The sequence below is a fragment of the Acipenser ruthenus genome, chromosome 3, assembly GCF_902713425.1.
Source record: "Acipenser ruthenus chromosome 3, fAciRut3.2 maternal haplotype, whole genome shotgun sequence".
NCBI lineage: Eukaryota > Metazoa > Chordata > Actinopteri > Acipenseriformes > Acipenseridae > Acipenser > Acipenser ruthenus.
In genome coordinates, this window is record NC_081191.1 from 90,862,238 (window position 1) to 90,877,133 (window position 14,896).

Genomic DNA, 14,896 nt, shown 5'->3' on the forward strand with positions numbered 1-14,896 from the left:
TTTCATGACTTCTTAACATTTCCCTTAATACACATGAAATAATCATGAACAGACACTTACTTTAAAGTGTTACCGCTTTCTTTCAAAACATCTTAGTATCCCTGAACAGACAATCGTCCACTCCTTAAATATATACACAGTATTTTAAGAGCAAGCTGACTCAAGTGGAGTGGGACAACCCTGTATCTCTTGTTTTCCAGGAATAACAAATGGCTGGTGATATGGCATTTATTGTCCATTTAACCCCAACCCCACGCTAACTTTCTCAGTATCACTGATTAGATAATCGTTACAGTTCTGGTATGGTATGATTTACTGTAGTTTTGTAGTACCCACTTAAGAAACATGTCTAAATTATTACTTTTCTTCTGACTGCATTATTGCTTGTTGTTTCTGAATAAAAGTCTAAAAATCAAAACAGGAATTATTTGAACATGGTCATTTTTGGATTGGGAGCCTACAGGTCCCTAATCCTATGTTGGCTAGTGTATTTAACCTGTGACTGGAAGCCTTGTATTCACTGGTTATTACTCATTGATTCCCACAAAATTAACAACACACACACAAATACCACACACTGCTTGTTTATGTAAAGGTTTTTTAATAAATTAATGTCATTCAAAATGCAGTGCCAAAGGAACATGATGCAGCCGAGCATGCTAGTAAGATCTGTCATGATGCACCTGTGCTCACGTTAGGTTTGGAGAGAGCCCTCCTTCCTCTCTGATACTGCTAGTGGTTCCTGGGACTAATGCCAGAGCAGCACTAGGGATCTGCTTTTCTGCACTCAGTGAGCAGCAAGATTCCTCAATATTTCACTCAACAAAAAAAAAATCTGTAGTAAAAAAAAAAAAAAAATACGTAGGTTTATCTATACACAATCACACTACAGTAATGTCTGATATTAAATTAACTAAAAAAAAACAAAAAAACGCAAATACAAAATAGACCTGGTAATTTCACACTAAAACTTTTGTTTGTCTTACAAATGAAAACAATATATATATATATATATATATATATATATATATATATATATATATATATATATATATAAAATCAGCAGCAGGAAATAATATGCATGAGCCCATATTACTGTAATACAGAAAGTGGAGGAATTAAGACCCGCACTAATCGAGGCTGGCTAATCCTATTGCAAGCCCAGCAACTTCCGAGTCCATACTTGTTAAACTACCAGCTGCTTGGAAGACCTGTATCTAAATAAACAGGCTAAAGGGTTAATGACATCAGGAGAACATGCATCTAACAACAAGAACCTGCTTTTGACTGAACCTGCAGTCATAAGCCCATTGCTGCTGTCACACGATTTTCCAGAAAGAGGTTTTGGTTCTGTTGCCAACATAATACAAAGAGTTGTCGGTAAGTGCATAAGAATCCGTTCATAGCTCACATTGTAACAGTATGATAAACCTGTTTTCATTACATAGAACTGAGAAATTTCTAAAATATTTTTAAAAAAGGAACTACATTTTAATGTGTTTTTGTTTTTTTTTTAAATTTTTTTTTTTACATTTTCTTGTTTTATAAATCTTTCTGGGACATGCCATTTGGAGAGTTATAAAGGGTGGGTGAGGGGAAGGGGTGAGGTGAGACTGGGAGAAGATGGACCAATGTACTTGTGTGTGTGTGTGTGCGTGTATGTGAGGAAATTGCCTTCTGTAAATGTATTTTCCAGCTTTTCTGTAGGATTTATTAACCAAGCAACCTGGATTGCAACCACCCCCCTCCCTTCCAATATACCAGTTGAGGGTGCAGAGTTAATGTAGCTTAAAGCTATACACGGGGGAGCGCCACCATCTCGCCGTCCAGCTCAAACTCTTCTGCACCATCAGGAGAGAACAGGTAGGTCGGGGGTTTCCATGGGGACTCCTCAAGACAGGAGGGGTACAATTTGCCGACTGTGCAGCGGAAGTCTTTACCCAGGTCCCAGAGGACCCGCTCAGAGATGGGCTGCCGCAGGAACCAGCGGTCCAGCTCTAGGTCGTACTGGTAGATGGCGTACTTGGCCCTTTCGTTCATGTGCGTCTCCCGCATGAAGATGCACATGGAGTTCACAATGACCACAGCCCGCACACAGGGGTCCGAGTAGCGCTTGGCGGGGATGTTGGCTGCCGTCCGCCACTCATTCTTGTTGACATCGTAGATCTCCACAGCCACAGATGAGCCGTCAACTGTGCTAGTGGGCAGTCGGATGCCCGAGTTGCTGACAATATGTAGACCACCAATGTAGAAGATAAAGTCCCCAAAGGTAGCAGCCGAGGCAAAGCAGCGACTGGTCTGGCGCATGGCCATCTCCACCCAGGTATCAGCCCGGGGGAAGTAGCAGTACATTAGGTTGTGGGTCATGACGTAGATACAGTCGTGAGCCACCACCGAGGTGCTCCAGGTCCAGGCACAGGGCAAGGGGCTCACCATCGTCCATTCATCCTTTTCGCAGTCATATCGCTCCACCGTCCGCTTGTTCAGTTCCCCACCAACATTGTCGCCTCCTATTGCATAGATGTAGCCCTCACAGTAGACAACAGAAGGCTTGATGCGGGCACACAGCATGGGTGTCTTAGGGATCCAGGTGTTCTGCTGGGCGTCGAACCAGTAGAAGCTGTCCATCGGCCGGAAGACTGCCTGAAGCTTGCTAGTTTTGCTGTGATTGGCGATAGAATTCTTCAGCGGGATCTGGCCCCCGGCTATGTAGATGTCATTGTCAGGGGTCACCAGGGTACCCACTTTTTGGAGGTCGCCAGGTGGGTTGCACAGCTTGTAAACCTTCTCAGCCTGGGGGCTGTAGCAAACAGCTGAGTGAGTGTTGCAGCCACCATGGTTGTCGCCAGGAGTCTCAGCAGCCGCCTCAATGAAGATTAGCATCTCCTCCTTGGTCATGCCCAGCCTGGGCTTAAAGAACTTGGGCATGGACTTGTATAGGCCCTGGACCACCACAGATTTGTCGTTGGGCGGTAGGCCCTGGAACCAGGCTCGCTGCGTTACCTCGGAAAGAGCATCAATGCGGATCTGACTGAGGACCGATGAGAGGTACTGGGAGCGGGACTCAGTGTTATACTCCAGCCACAGCATGGCTGCCTCCCGCACCGTCTCTTCTTTCTCCACGTTGAGATTGTCGCTGCACAGCACATCAATCAGAAGCTCGTGGGACAGTTGCAGGAAGGCCTCGTGTCGGTATACCACAGCAAATTTGTGCTCCACCATCTGTTTGGCACTCTGTTTCAGTTCATTGCAGCTGAAAAGGTCTCCAAAGCTCAACATTCTCACGCAGTTCTCTGCATTAATTTTTTTGACTAAATAGTCCCGGCATCGAAGTAATACATCTTCTACCTGTGGTCCAAAAAACAAAAATGATTTAAAATGCATTAGATGATACTTTCAAAAAATAATGGCAACCCTACATTTTGGTAAGCATAACGTATAGATAAACCCACAGGAATGTCACAGCTGTTGTGATACAGTATAATTATGGATTAAGCTATTCAGTGTTTATTTTTGAAGAATGGCCATAAAATATTCCCAACACCAGTGCCAAGAATGTATAGATCAATTAAAAGTCATTGTATTAAGTAAGAAGCTGCTGCAACCTGTTGCACAATTAACAAGTTTCATGAAGTTTCAATGAATACACAGAATTCTCTCAAAACAAATACATTCGTTTTTTTTTTTTTAATTCCTCATAAAAATCAATAATTCATGCAACTCAACATGGTTCTAAAAAAGGAGCAACTACTTTTAATTGTACTATCCATTAAACTATTTTTCACAACTACTAACAAACCAAAATACAGAAAGTTAATTATTCAATCATACTGTCTTTACTACACAATGAGACACAGGCTAAATTTTCTATGTGATAGAATAAGGATCCCCAGGGGCATAACCCAAGGGGAATATCGTATCAGATCAAACTGTTTGTATACAAAGTAAAATGGATGTGAAAAAGATCAGCATTACTGATATGTTCAGAGATTAAAACAATTTGACTATGAAATGGTTCATTTCTACTGGACACCAGCTGTAACAGAACTTCTTTGGTCACAGATAAAATGAAGGATACCCTTAGATAAGGTGTGCCCATAGTTTACAGAGCAGAGGGCCGCATAGCTACTGTGGAACCCTGGGCCACAATGTGACCAGATTGCATGGCTTGCAAATTTCAAGTACCTTTTTCAAGTGCATTTATTTGTGTTGCTAGCCAATTCAATATTTCAGCTTAATAAATTACAAACTTAATACATTTAAACTATTTCTTAGCCTTTACTGCGTCTGTCAAGAACTTTTAAGAACATTAACCCAAGACATAAGCATGTATTTTTGTTGCCAGTGACACTCAATTCAATACATTAAAAGTATCAAATCATTTACTATATTATTGTTGATAAGTCAATTTAACACATTAAAAAAATGCCATTAACAGTAAAAGCCAATTCAATAAATTGTAAAATTAAATCATTAGCATTTGTTCATGTTGTCAGTGACTATAACAAGCTATTCAATACATTGTGAATAATATTATTATCATCTGTGCGCATGATGCATGTTTTTTACGGGGCCATGCTTTGGGCACTCTGGTCTTAGATTTTGCCCAAGGAGTTTCCGTAACACTGAAATAACGAATTTCCATCCTTAAATCGTTTAATTAATACAAGCAGTTGCAGTGGCATCAGCAGCGGATTGGAAAATTCAATGAAGCTCCCCTCGCCAGAATGCTTAACATAATATTTAAGTATATACAATGTGTACACACATGAAGCATCTCCGATACAATAGATATACAGCCATACCAAAAGGGTTTGTTCGTGCCCTCAGACTTACCTGTAAGAAGCATGCAGTCTCATATAGAGGCTCCACAGTGCTGTCGTTTATTGCCAGGTTACCTGTGTATGCATAGGTAATGATTATCTGGAGAGTGACGGGGTCCACGTTCCGCATGTGAATATGTGTCTGTTTACTTTCACTGAGTCCACTCATGAACATCGCCCTGTAAAGAAAGGAGTCCTGTATGATTCAATTGAAACATCATAGTCTTCACAATCCCCTTCTCCTTAGGCCTCCATGACTGGTTGCAGATAGCACTGTATGTACTAGAAGATGCAGATGGAAGCAGCGTCAGCCCAGTCTGACTGGTTTAATGGGGCAGATGGCAATGTGGTAGTTCACAAATCCTATTAGCTTCAGTACCATTTCACTGCACCCCTTATTGTAGCTACTAATCTAAAACTGGAGATGTTAAATTGTTAACTTGGAAATGCAACCCAGCAGGATAAAAATCAAATCCAATGGCAAGGACACTGAAGCTGAGTAAAAAGATGTATTTCTAAACATTTCACTCACTTTGAATTTGCATTAATTTACAAGACACCTGTTTACATGTATTATTTAGAAAATACACTGATCACAAAACAGAATGACCTTGTGAAGGTCTTCATAAAAAAAAAATAAAAAAAAAATAAAAGGTTAGTCTTATGCCCTAAATTGGCTGTTCAAGTCCAGTAAATTAACTCAAGAATAGGTTCCCACATTTCCACATTCTCTGAAGTCACATAGTTATCTGGATTCTTGACACTCACATCCACGCCCTTTTCATAACCTGTTCAGATTACAGATTGGCTCAAGGTAAACCTGGACACACAGACTTAAGTGGTCACTTAATAAAAGCTAGCCAGATCTGTTGGAGTTGTTTTTTTATAATGCAATATTACCTGCTGTATTCTCGATTTCTTTAAAATCTCATAACTCGAATATCTGTATAATGTGAAATAATGTATGATGTGATATCTTGTAACAATTGTAAGTCGCCCTGGATAAGGGCGTCTGCTAAGAAATAAATAATAATAATAATAATAATAATAATAATAACTGTCTGACTAAGATGCCATAGCCCATTTCTGCTGAAGGGGGGTGGGAGAGGGACTAAAACTGCATGTAAATAAAGTACTGACAGGTGAGAAGTGAACAGGTAATTGCACCAAATTTTAGCCACACCCGCTTAAAGAATAACAGGTAAACTCCATCACTTACCTGAAATAAGAGCTGCACGTTGCCAGGACCATTTTATGACAAGGGAATTCAGTGCCCTCCACAATTAACACAACGTCAGTCAGTAACTTCTGTTCATAGAAGAATTTCAGCTGCTCCAGCAAGGAGACAGCATACTGAGTATTGACTGGCCTGAGCTCATTCGGATCGGACATGATTGCATCCCATCAATCCCACCCGGGCCGAATCACAGAGAGAAAGAAAGAGAGAGACAAGCCCAGGAACCCTAAAAACAAAACAAGCTTTTGGTCGCTGGCGATTAACGAGAATGAGAATCAGGTATGAATGTCTGCTTTTTTTTCTGTTTGCGAAGCGAAAGGCTGGATGATGTGCTCTGTTCTGTAAGGTCCCTTGAATCAGCAGACTCGTTTGGGATTCAGAGCCAGTTCCCTGGTCATTCCAGATCGATTAGGTGTCTAAGCCTTTCCCCCGGAGACTTTGGAAGAGAGTCTGCAGAGTTCCTGTGCAGACTGGGGATGACACAGCACATTACTGGGAACCCGAAGTAGTCAGGTGGGAGGATCCTCGGCAACACAGCTACATCAATGCGAGCCAGCGTCAGTGCCTACAAGAGACAAACATACTGTTAAACCACGGAGCATGTCAGCCTTATTAATTAAGCTGGGGTACTAGGCATTTTTTTTTTTTTTTTTTTTTTTAAGGAAAAAACAGTGAATGTCACAAGCTAGAAACTGTGCCACTGTTTCTGTAAGATCAGTTTGTAAGAGAAAATGGATAAATGTCAGGAACATTTGTTTACTTTGACAGGGTACAGTAAGCTGTTGTTGCGACCCATTTTTGTCTTCAGTAAGAACTACACATTTGCGGCAACGAGTTCACTTCACAGAAAGAGTCACTGGTCAAGAACCAAGAAATACTGATGGAGCCATCTCCTAATTTTTCATGCTCTGTTCATGCTAGTACAAACATGGATTTCTTTCTTTTTTGAAGACGCTAACTACTATATAATACAGTTAGTGCTACAACAATGTGGGCATGTCTGAGCTGTTATCAGGCACATTTGTGTTGATTTTTTGTGTCCGACTGGGCACATCAGTTTTTCCTGACTGGCCACTTCACTTGAACAGCGAGGTTTGCTATCCTCACTCCAAGACCAGTGTCCAGCAGTGGTTAAATTAAATTAGGGATACTGAATGAAAATGAGTTGTATCTTGCAAAGTATACAACTTGAAATGGTGGAATAATCCCTGAGCCGTGGAGTTCATTATATTCTATGGGTATTACGTACTGCAATGTTCTGCAGCATTTTTTTTTTTTGTTTATTGCTAAATCAGTCTGTACCGACGACACTGGCAGCCAACACAAAATGCACACTACAGTGTAGCATTTACAGATGGATTTGACCAACTACTGTCTGTAAATGTTGACTTTTCACTTGTATAAACAGATGTGTTTCTTAAATTGGCCTAAATTGCATGCTAATTTCCAGACTAGCAAGCAAATTAAGCAGAGTATATTGATATTCATTGAATACAGTATAGCATGGTAGAGTAATATTTCAGGAGTCAAACTGAGCACTGTATACCACCAACCTGTGTGTGTTTATATAGCATACAGTACAGGACGTGTAGTGAAGTGTATTGCGTGCCATTAATGTTACAAAATGCATCGTCGACAATGCAGTCTCATCTGCAGGCACTGTCAAGTACTACCGTCGACATCAGTTACATAAGAGGAGACAGCCAGACAGTATGTGTGGAGTGGATGGGGGTGAGCACTACAGACAATCCAAGACACAGGCTTGTGATGAATGTCTGGTCACATTTAACATTCAGACCAAGCTCTGCTATACACACCCCAGTAATCATGCTGTGATACGCACTGAAAGCAAGCACACCACCAGCTGTATGTACTAGGCTCTATCAAATAAATCAGTAAATGCGCAAACAACACATACTATCTAAAGAACATGTTACAGCAGTGCTCAGGTTCTGTATTAAACAAAATATGCATTGTTCCATCATTTATCGTTTAACTTAGAAACCAGAACCAACTCTGAAATCATTCAATATACTGTATTTATTTTAAGCGATGCTAATAAATGGGTCAATAATCAACCATAGAGAAAATCCTGGCTCCTTTAGAAAAACACAGATTAAATTGCCCTGACTGACCCATTACACTGTAGGTGTTTAAAATGTTTACCTTGCCATGTTTAATCAAGCAAGGTCTGTGAGCGAGGAATGTTGAGAGTGGAGCATCCATTACAGAAGCCTGGCTACCCACATCACACATTTCTGTACATTTAAAATCTCTATTATTCCAAACCAATTTCTGAAAAATTGTAAATATTAAATTTCCCCAATCAAGAAACCTCAAAAAATGCAACCCCTGTGTCGTTATACAACACCCAGTTATGTCCTCCAAGTTCCAGAGATACAGTCTCATACATGGCTGTTGCATGCATTTTCGATGGCATTGAACAAAACTTGACAGGTCACCATTACTATGTTTTGCACCAGCATTAAAGCACTGTACCGAGCATATTGTAAAACAAGGCAGTTACTAGGCGATTGTGTGGAAAATTAAGCAATTACATACGGTATTATTAGTTTATTTAGCAGACGCCTTTATCCAAGGCGACTTACTGAGACTAGGGTGTGTGAACTATGCATCAGCTGCAGAGTCACTTACAACTACGTCTCACCCGAAAGACGGAGCACAAGGAAGTTAAGTGACTTGCTCAGGGTCACACAATGAGTCAGTGGCTGAGGGGGGATATATATAGAGATGTTGCAAATACAGCAATAGCCTAAACATATTACTTAACTATGATTTTACCGAGTACCAGATTTGGCCCATTTAAAAACAAGAGTGGAACAACACACTAATGTCACAATACGATACGTATCACGATATGCAGGTCACTATATGACACGATACATAGTATGATGCACTTTAAGGTCAAATGGTCATTTATGATGGGCTATTTTGTTAAAAAACACAATTTTAAAAGATACATGATACATCGCTACACCAAAGAAGGCTTTACGTCTAGTAAGGCTCGTCTTCTGCAGTTAAATGTCTCGAGCCAAAGGTGAACCTTGTACACAAAGGCAAACATGTTTTGACATCAGAACCTCCTAAATGTAAAACATGTAAAAGAATATATGTGCCAGTAACAGCTACTTTTTTTTGTTGTTGTTAGGATTTGTGTGCAGGCTCATGTATATGTTTTAGTATTTAAGTTACCATTAGGTCGTAACATTTATTAGCAAAAGTACAAAATAAATAATAAAAAGAAGAACCCCTGGAATTAAAAGATCTTGCTATTTGTTCAGGATCTTTATTGTACAGAGTGTTCATAAAGTTGATTCATAGCATCCTGGCTTTGTTAGAGAAGAGAACACAGGTCCTGTATTGTTATTAAGACATGCTGAAATAAAGTTGCTGAAAGTAATCAGCCTGCATAGTTATTTAATTTCTAAAACTTGTAATTTAAACAGGAGACTAGTTGCTATTGTTGTTATAGTTACTGTATTGCTGCTGACAGCAAACACTATTCTTGTTTTTATTTCTTTATTTGCTATACTAAATTTAAATAGATATATTTAACGTATAGGACAGAGGAAGCAGACTTTATGCTAAATTGAAACATTCAGAGGGCGTACTAGAACTGAATTTTTCATCAAGCAGAAAAAAGCAAGTTACATAAATGAATACAGTATTTACACTTTTTCCAGCCGATTGATCTGTAACAGAGATTTTAAATAGTTTGAAAGATAACATTCAAGGTCCTTTACCAGAGATTTGGGACCTCATATTGCCCAATCAAATTAAAGGAAATCTTCGATCCATTTTCTAACTGATTATAAAGGCAGGAAAGCATTTTGAGGGGCAGGCAGGCTGGCTGGCTGGGTTGCTTGCTTGCTTGCTTAATGAGCATCCCCAAAGATACTTTGGTGTCACTCATAGTCAACACAAACAAAACTGCTTACTGTACACCCATGTCTGCAATTACTGTAGAGACATTTACTTGAATAATTCTTGCATTGACTAAAATCTGAAACTAGGCCTAGTTGCATTCAGTACTGGGGCTTCACGAGTGCTCATGCTGTGGCTAACATGATTAGTATGATAGGACAGCCAATCACAGGGTTCCATTTCCCACTACCACTTTATCATAGCGGGTAATGATTTGAAATGCTGCTTCTTGATTGGCTACAGTTTCTAATGTTCTATTACATTTAAAATTTAGCTTAAAAACAAGTACCCTCTCTGAAGCCAGTGTTACTGAATGAACCTATGTGTTACAATAGGAACGGAGTGCATGTGTGAACAGCAAGCAGGACTGGAAAAGCCTTCAACCAAATTAATCAATTAAACTGTGCATCTTTCAAAAAGTATGTACTGTATTACTGCGTAATCTTGTGCACATAACATGCATGATAGGTGATGAATACTCTCCACATACAGCCAAGGTCTATCTAAGTATTTCCTTGCAGAACTCTTTATCTACACTGAAAGACTATATCTATATTTTTGTATAGAAAGGTTTTTATGATTCGAAGTGAAAAACCCATTACCTTGTGAACAAAGATAGGGTCAATATCAGCACACGAAGATGAACAATACTTGTTTTTGTAGAAACGGGTTCTGAGGCTCTAACTATATGAATTGTATACAAGCAAAAGCTACTTCTGTGTATGCCAAATTAAGGGGATATTTTAAAGAAATACAAACAAAGAGTTTGTCAGCCAATTTTCTATGGAAAAGGTTGTATTATGTAAACTATATACATACAGTACTACATTTGTCAAAAGAATTACAGTTTAACTTAGTACAACTTCAACTTATATATAGAACCGGAAAATGTAAATAAAAAAAGATACCACAATAAAAACAGGCATAGTTAAGATCAGACCATGAATGAGTGATTTGAGAACACATTTAGAAAAACCTTATTATTTATGTTTTTGGCTTGCATGACTAAAGCCCCTTTCACCCCGACATGCTCTGCCCAGGTCGAACCCTATCATGTCATGCAGGTCGGCTACGCGATTTCACACTGTTTTTTGAAGAAGGGTTGACCTGGGTGACAGAAGCAAGTAAACGATTATATGACCACCCTTTCATCTGTTCAGGCTTTCAAGATGGCGTGCTTGTTACGGACGCTTCCTTCCAAGCTTCTCTGGATTTAATCGTCAGCTACATGGTTTCACGCTACAAGGGATTGTGACCCGGATAGCAAGAATCATGATCGGGAGCCTGGTACTGTAGGCGCGCCAGAGTGAAAGGGGCTTAATATAGACATTTCTGAGCAAAAAACAGAAACGGACTCCATCTCTACATGGTTTTATTGTTTAAATTAACATCTGAATTTTTTAAACCATGTGACAAAAATGCTTTATCATAGCAGCTTAAATATGTTACTATGACTCATGCCTCTAATTGCGCATGCCACTGAAGGTGAAATAAAACGTGCTTGTTTGATAACCTGCTTCCTCTGCTGTAATAATAATAATAATAATAATAATAATAATAATAATAATAATAATAATAATAATAAATCCAATCTCAATGGATTAAAAGGAAAAAAACACCAAAAGTTGATGGTCTGTACAGCTCTGAACCCTCGTGTTTAAAAAAGGGTAGTTGCACAAATAGCAGAGATAACTTTTAATGGAAGTTTTATTAAACTGTCTGCATACAACCTAGTTTGATTCTCTTAATGGCAGATTTGCCACACAAGTAAGAAAACAAATGCTTCCAGGTAACGTTAGCAATTTTGTTTTGTAATAATAAATACATTTGGTGGCATTTTCTTTTATGAGAGTAAAAGTTCTTAATATACAAATTACAATATGTGTTCTTGGCACCCACCAGAAATGTAAAAACTCGGCGCATATACTGTGTAGTTTTTTTTTTCTTCTAAACTCAGTGACTTAGACTGGCGGTTGTCATGTTGCTCAAGTATAAATTTGACAAATTCGGCTGATAATCACGATTATAATGTTCATTTACAGACGATTATCGATTGCTGAAAATGTTAATTACCGTCCAACCCTAGTAACGAATATTGTTTTTCAAAACAAATAATTTTACAAATAAGATGCCATAAGCCATGGTCAGAATATTACTAATAAATACAAAAAAAAAAGGTTTAGCAAAATCATTAAACTTGTATTCACCTTTAATAATAATGTACTGTAGAGATATGTGGTAAATGAATTTAGTAATGCTGGGGAATTGATAGAATTTACAGCACATCCCTAGCTCTAATCGGATTTTATTATTACACTTGAATAATTTATTTTTAAAAACATATTTTACTTTTAGTATGCATTTGACTTAAGTACAAAGAGATATAGTTCAGTATTTGACACAGTAACGCTACTGTACGCTTCAAAATGTAACGCTTATGTGAGTCTTATTTTGCTACCGGTTTCACATTTTGATGAAGTAGAAAGAATTGACATTACACCGGTACTGGATAATTTACTTTATTAACAATATAGAAACTACAGTTTGTGTTTCTAGATTATTCCTCTGTTGTATCATTAGTACAATTATTTATACATAAAAAAAGTACTTTTATGCCACCCACATGACACCGATAATTTAAGAAACACTGCCGAAGTCTAGTATTGATATATTGTAAACAAATACTGACAGGATTCCCTTGTATTTATTATTAGTAGCAGTCATAGTAGTCGTCGTAGTAGTATTACAGCAGAGGAAGCAGGTTATCAAACAAGCACGTTTTATTTCACCTTCAGTGGTATGAGCAATTATGGGGAACAAAATGCAGTTTGTGGTGCTTCACATTATATACTTTTTTGATCGCCCTAGCTAACATCAGTAGTAAATGGATAGCAAAGTATCTCACCCACTCTGAACACCACATCAATCAGGGCTGTAGCCGTACACCACATCCTCACTGCTAGGCCACATTATTAATACTAGTATTAGACTTAGCCTTAGCAGTAAAATACTTAAGCAAGCAACATAGTGGACACTGACACAAAACAGCGCCTCGCAGTCTCACAACCCACCCCGTGCCCACTGAACAGCCTACCCTCCCTCCCCCCAAAGAATGACTTGTTCGTACCATAGTCAAGACGAAAAGGCCATTAGTGCAGGGCGCTAACCTTACCTTCTCTTTGAGATGCTATCAGTGAAGTATAAATTCACTATTTGCCGGGTCCCGCTCTCTCGATAGCAAAACAGATCACAGAGATCAGGACAGCAGCAGCTACTGCAGCCTCTTCCCTTCCGGGTCCCTCCTGCTTGGACACACAGAATTTACACCCACTGATATCCTCCTGCCAAACCAATCTCTTCCATCGCGCTCATTAATTCATGTCGGCAAAATCGCCGAACTAAGGTTCTTATTATGTGCTTGAGTAGGCCCCGTGGCAGATTGTGGTTTCGGATTTAAGATTCTTTTTCTGTTTCCCCGATGTTTGTTACGGGTTTTTTTTGTTTTTTTGTTTTTTTTAATTCAATGTAATGTGTTTCCTGTGGCCGTTACAAACTCCGGCTCCGGAAGCCGAATTCACACACAAATACAAATCGACCAGCACGGAGTCCCCCGCAGACAGCGCAAGCGCACTGCAGCTCAGCGTTGGGGCCAAATGAGGATATTACGCATGCGCCCCGCCGTCTGTGTGCATATTTATTTTGAAAGTAGTAGAAGCTGGACCTCTTCTGGAGGAATATGATACTAACAGCCTAGCTACATTTGCAAAAAGACTTCAGGTCTAAAAAAAAGGACAAAGTGAGTCAAATATTAATATGTTAATTCGCTTGTGTTTGCTATCTAAAAAAAAAAAAAAAAAAAAAGCCAAGTTCTGAACTACATAAAACCGACCAAACTTTGAGCAATTGCACAAAACACACGAGTAACTCCATGCCAAATTCAGCAAAACTGCCAGACACTCCCAGGTTGCTATAAGTATTTTTTTTTTTTTTTTTTGGCAGGGTAGAGCTACTGAGATGCACGGAGAATTTAAATTGTTTTCTGAGAATTGTCAGGGTAGGAGGGATTTTGCCAGGACGTCTGATTCAATTGACCATATTTCAATGTATCAAAGGCAGCTATCTAAGGGGATGTATAAAGCGATACCTTATCATATATTTGTATTTATTATAATGATATTTCATTTGTTATGTGTTCTCTGTATTTCTATGATGTTGTATGTGCTCGGTTTATTGTTTACCAGTTTACATACCTGTCAACATTGAGTTTTCAAAATTAGAGAGCTTTTGTAAACTGAAATCTTAAAGCCTGAATTGTAGTGAATACCTACATAAGACAAAGATACAACGATTCCACTTTATTACTTGGTAGAATGATAGACTGTGATACTCCTAATTTCTTTTAAAAAGGAAAACTATCAAACAGAAAAACAACCATTATGCTTCGCAATCTCTCTCTTGGCCCACGTGGTTCTTATTTTACTGTAGTTGTAGGAGGCTGATTTGGCAGCAGCCAATGCTTTATAAACAGATCCACTGTAGTTGATTTTGTACGACAGCAAAGCACACAGTTGGTGTTGTTACTTTCATCACACAACAAACCTAAAGGCTGAGTTTGGTGTTGCACATTGACTTCGTCATCGAAGGATGATGACATCTACTTTAGAACAAGTAAGGAAAAAAAAAACCCTCAAAATTAAATAAGTCCATCATAAAAACATTGAAAACCCATGGTATTGCAACGTTATTCATTATGTATATAAACACATGTTATCAGCCAAGCTGAATTTCTAAAGCAATGTTGATGCTGAAATTGTAATAGAAATGCCTTTCACTCTCTCTGTGACCAGTAGTTTTTCTGTGAGCCTGGGAACATTCAATATATGCTGAACTA

General features: G+C 38.8%; 1 protein-coding gene across 1 annotated transcript; it reads right to left on the reverse strand.

Moving 5' to 3' along the window:
- Nucleotides 1-1,499: 1,499 nt before the first annotated feature.
- LOC117435627 (kelch repeat and BTB domain-containing protein 2) lies at nucleotides 1,500-13,682 on the reverse strand. The gene is made up of 4 exons (XM_034058948.3): nucleotides 13,178-13,682; nucleotides 6,043-6,625; nucleotides 4,837-5,002; nucleotides 1,500-3,348 (listed from the first exon to the last, which is right to left on the reverse strand). Exons 2-4 carry the CDS (start codon nucleotides 6,213-6,215, stop codon nucleotides 1,795-1,797), a joined length of 1,893 nt encoding a protein of 630 aa, XP_033914839.1. The 5' UTR covers nucleotides 6,216-6,625; nucleotides 13,178-13,682; the 3' UTR covers nucleotides 1,500-1,794.
- Between the last annotated feature and the right edge of the window lie 1,214 nt (nucleotides 13,683-14,896).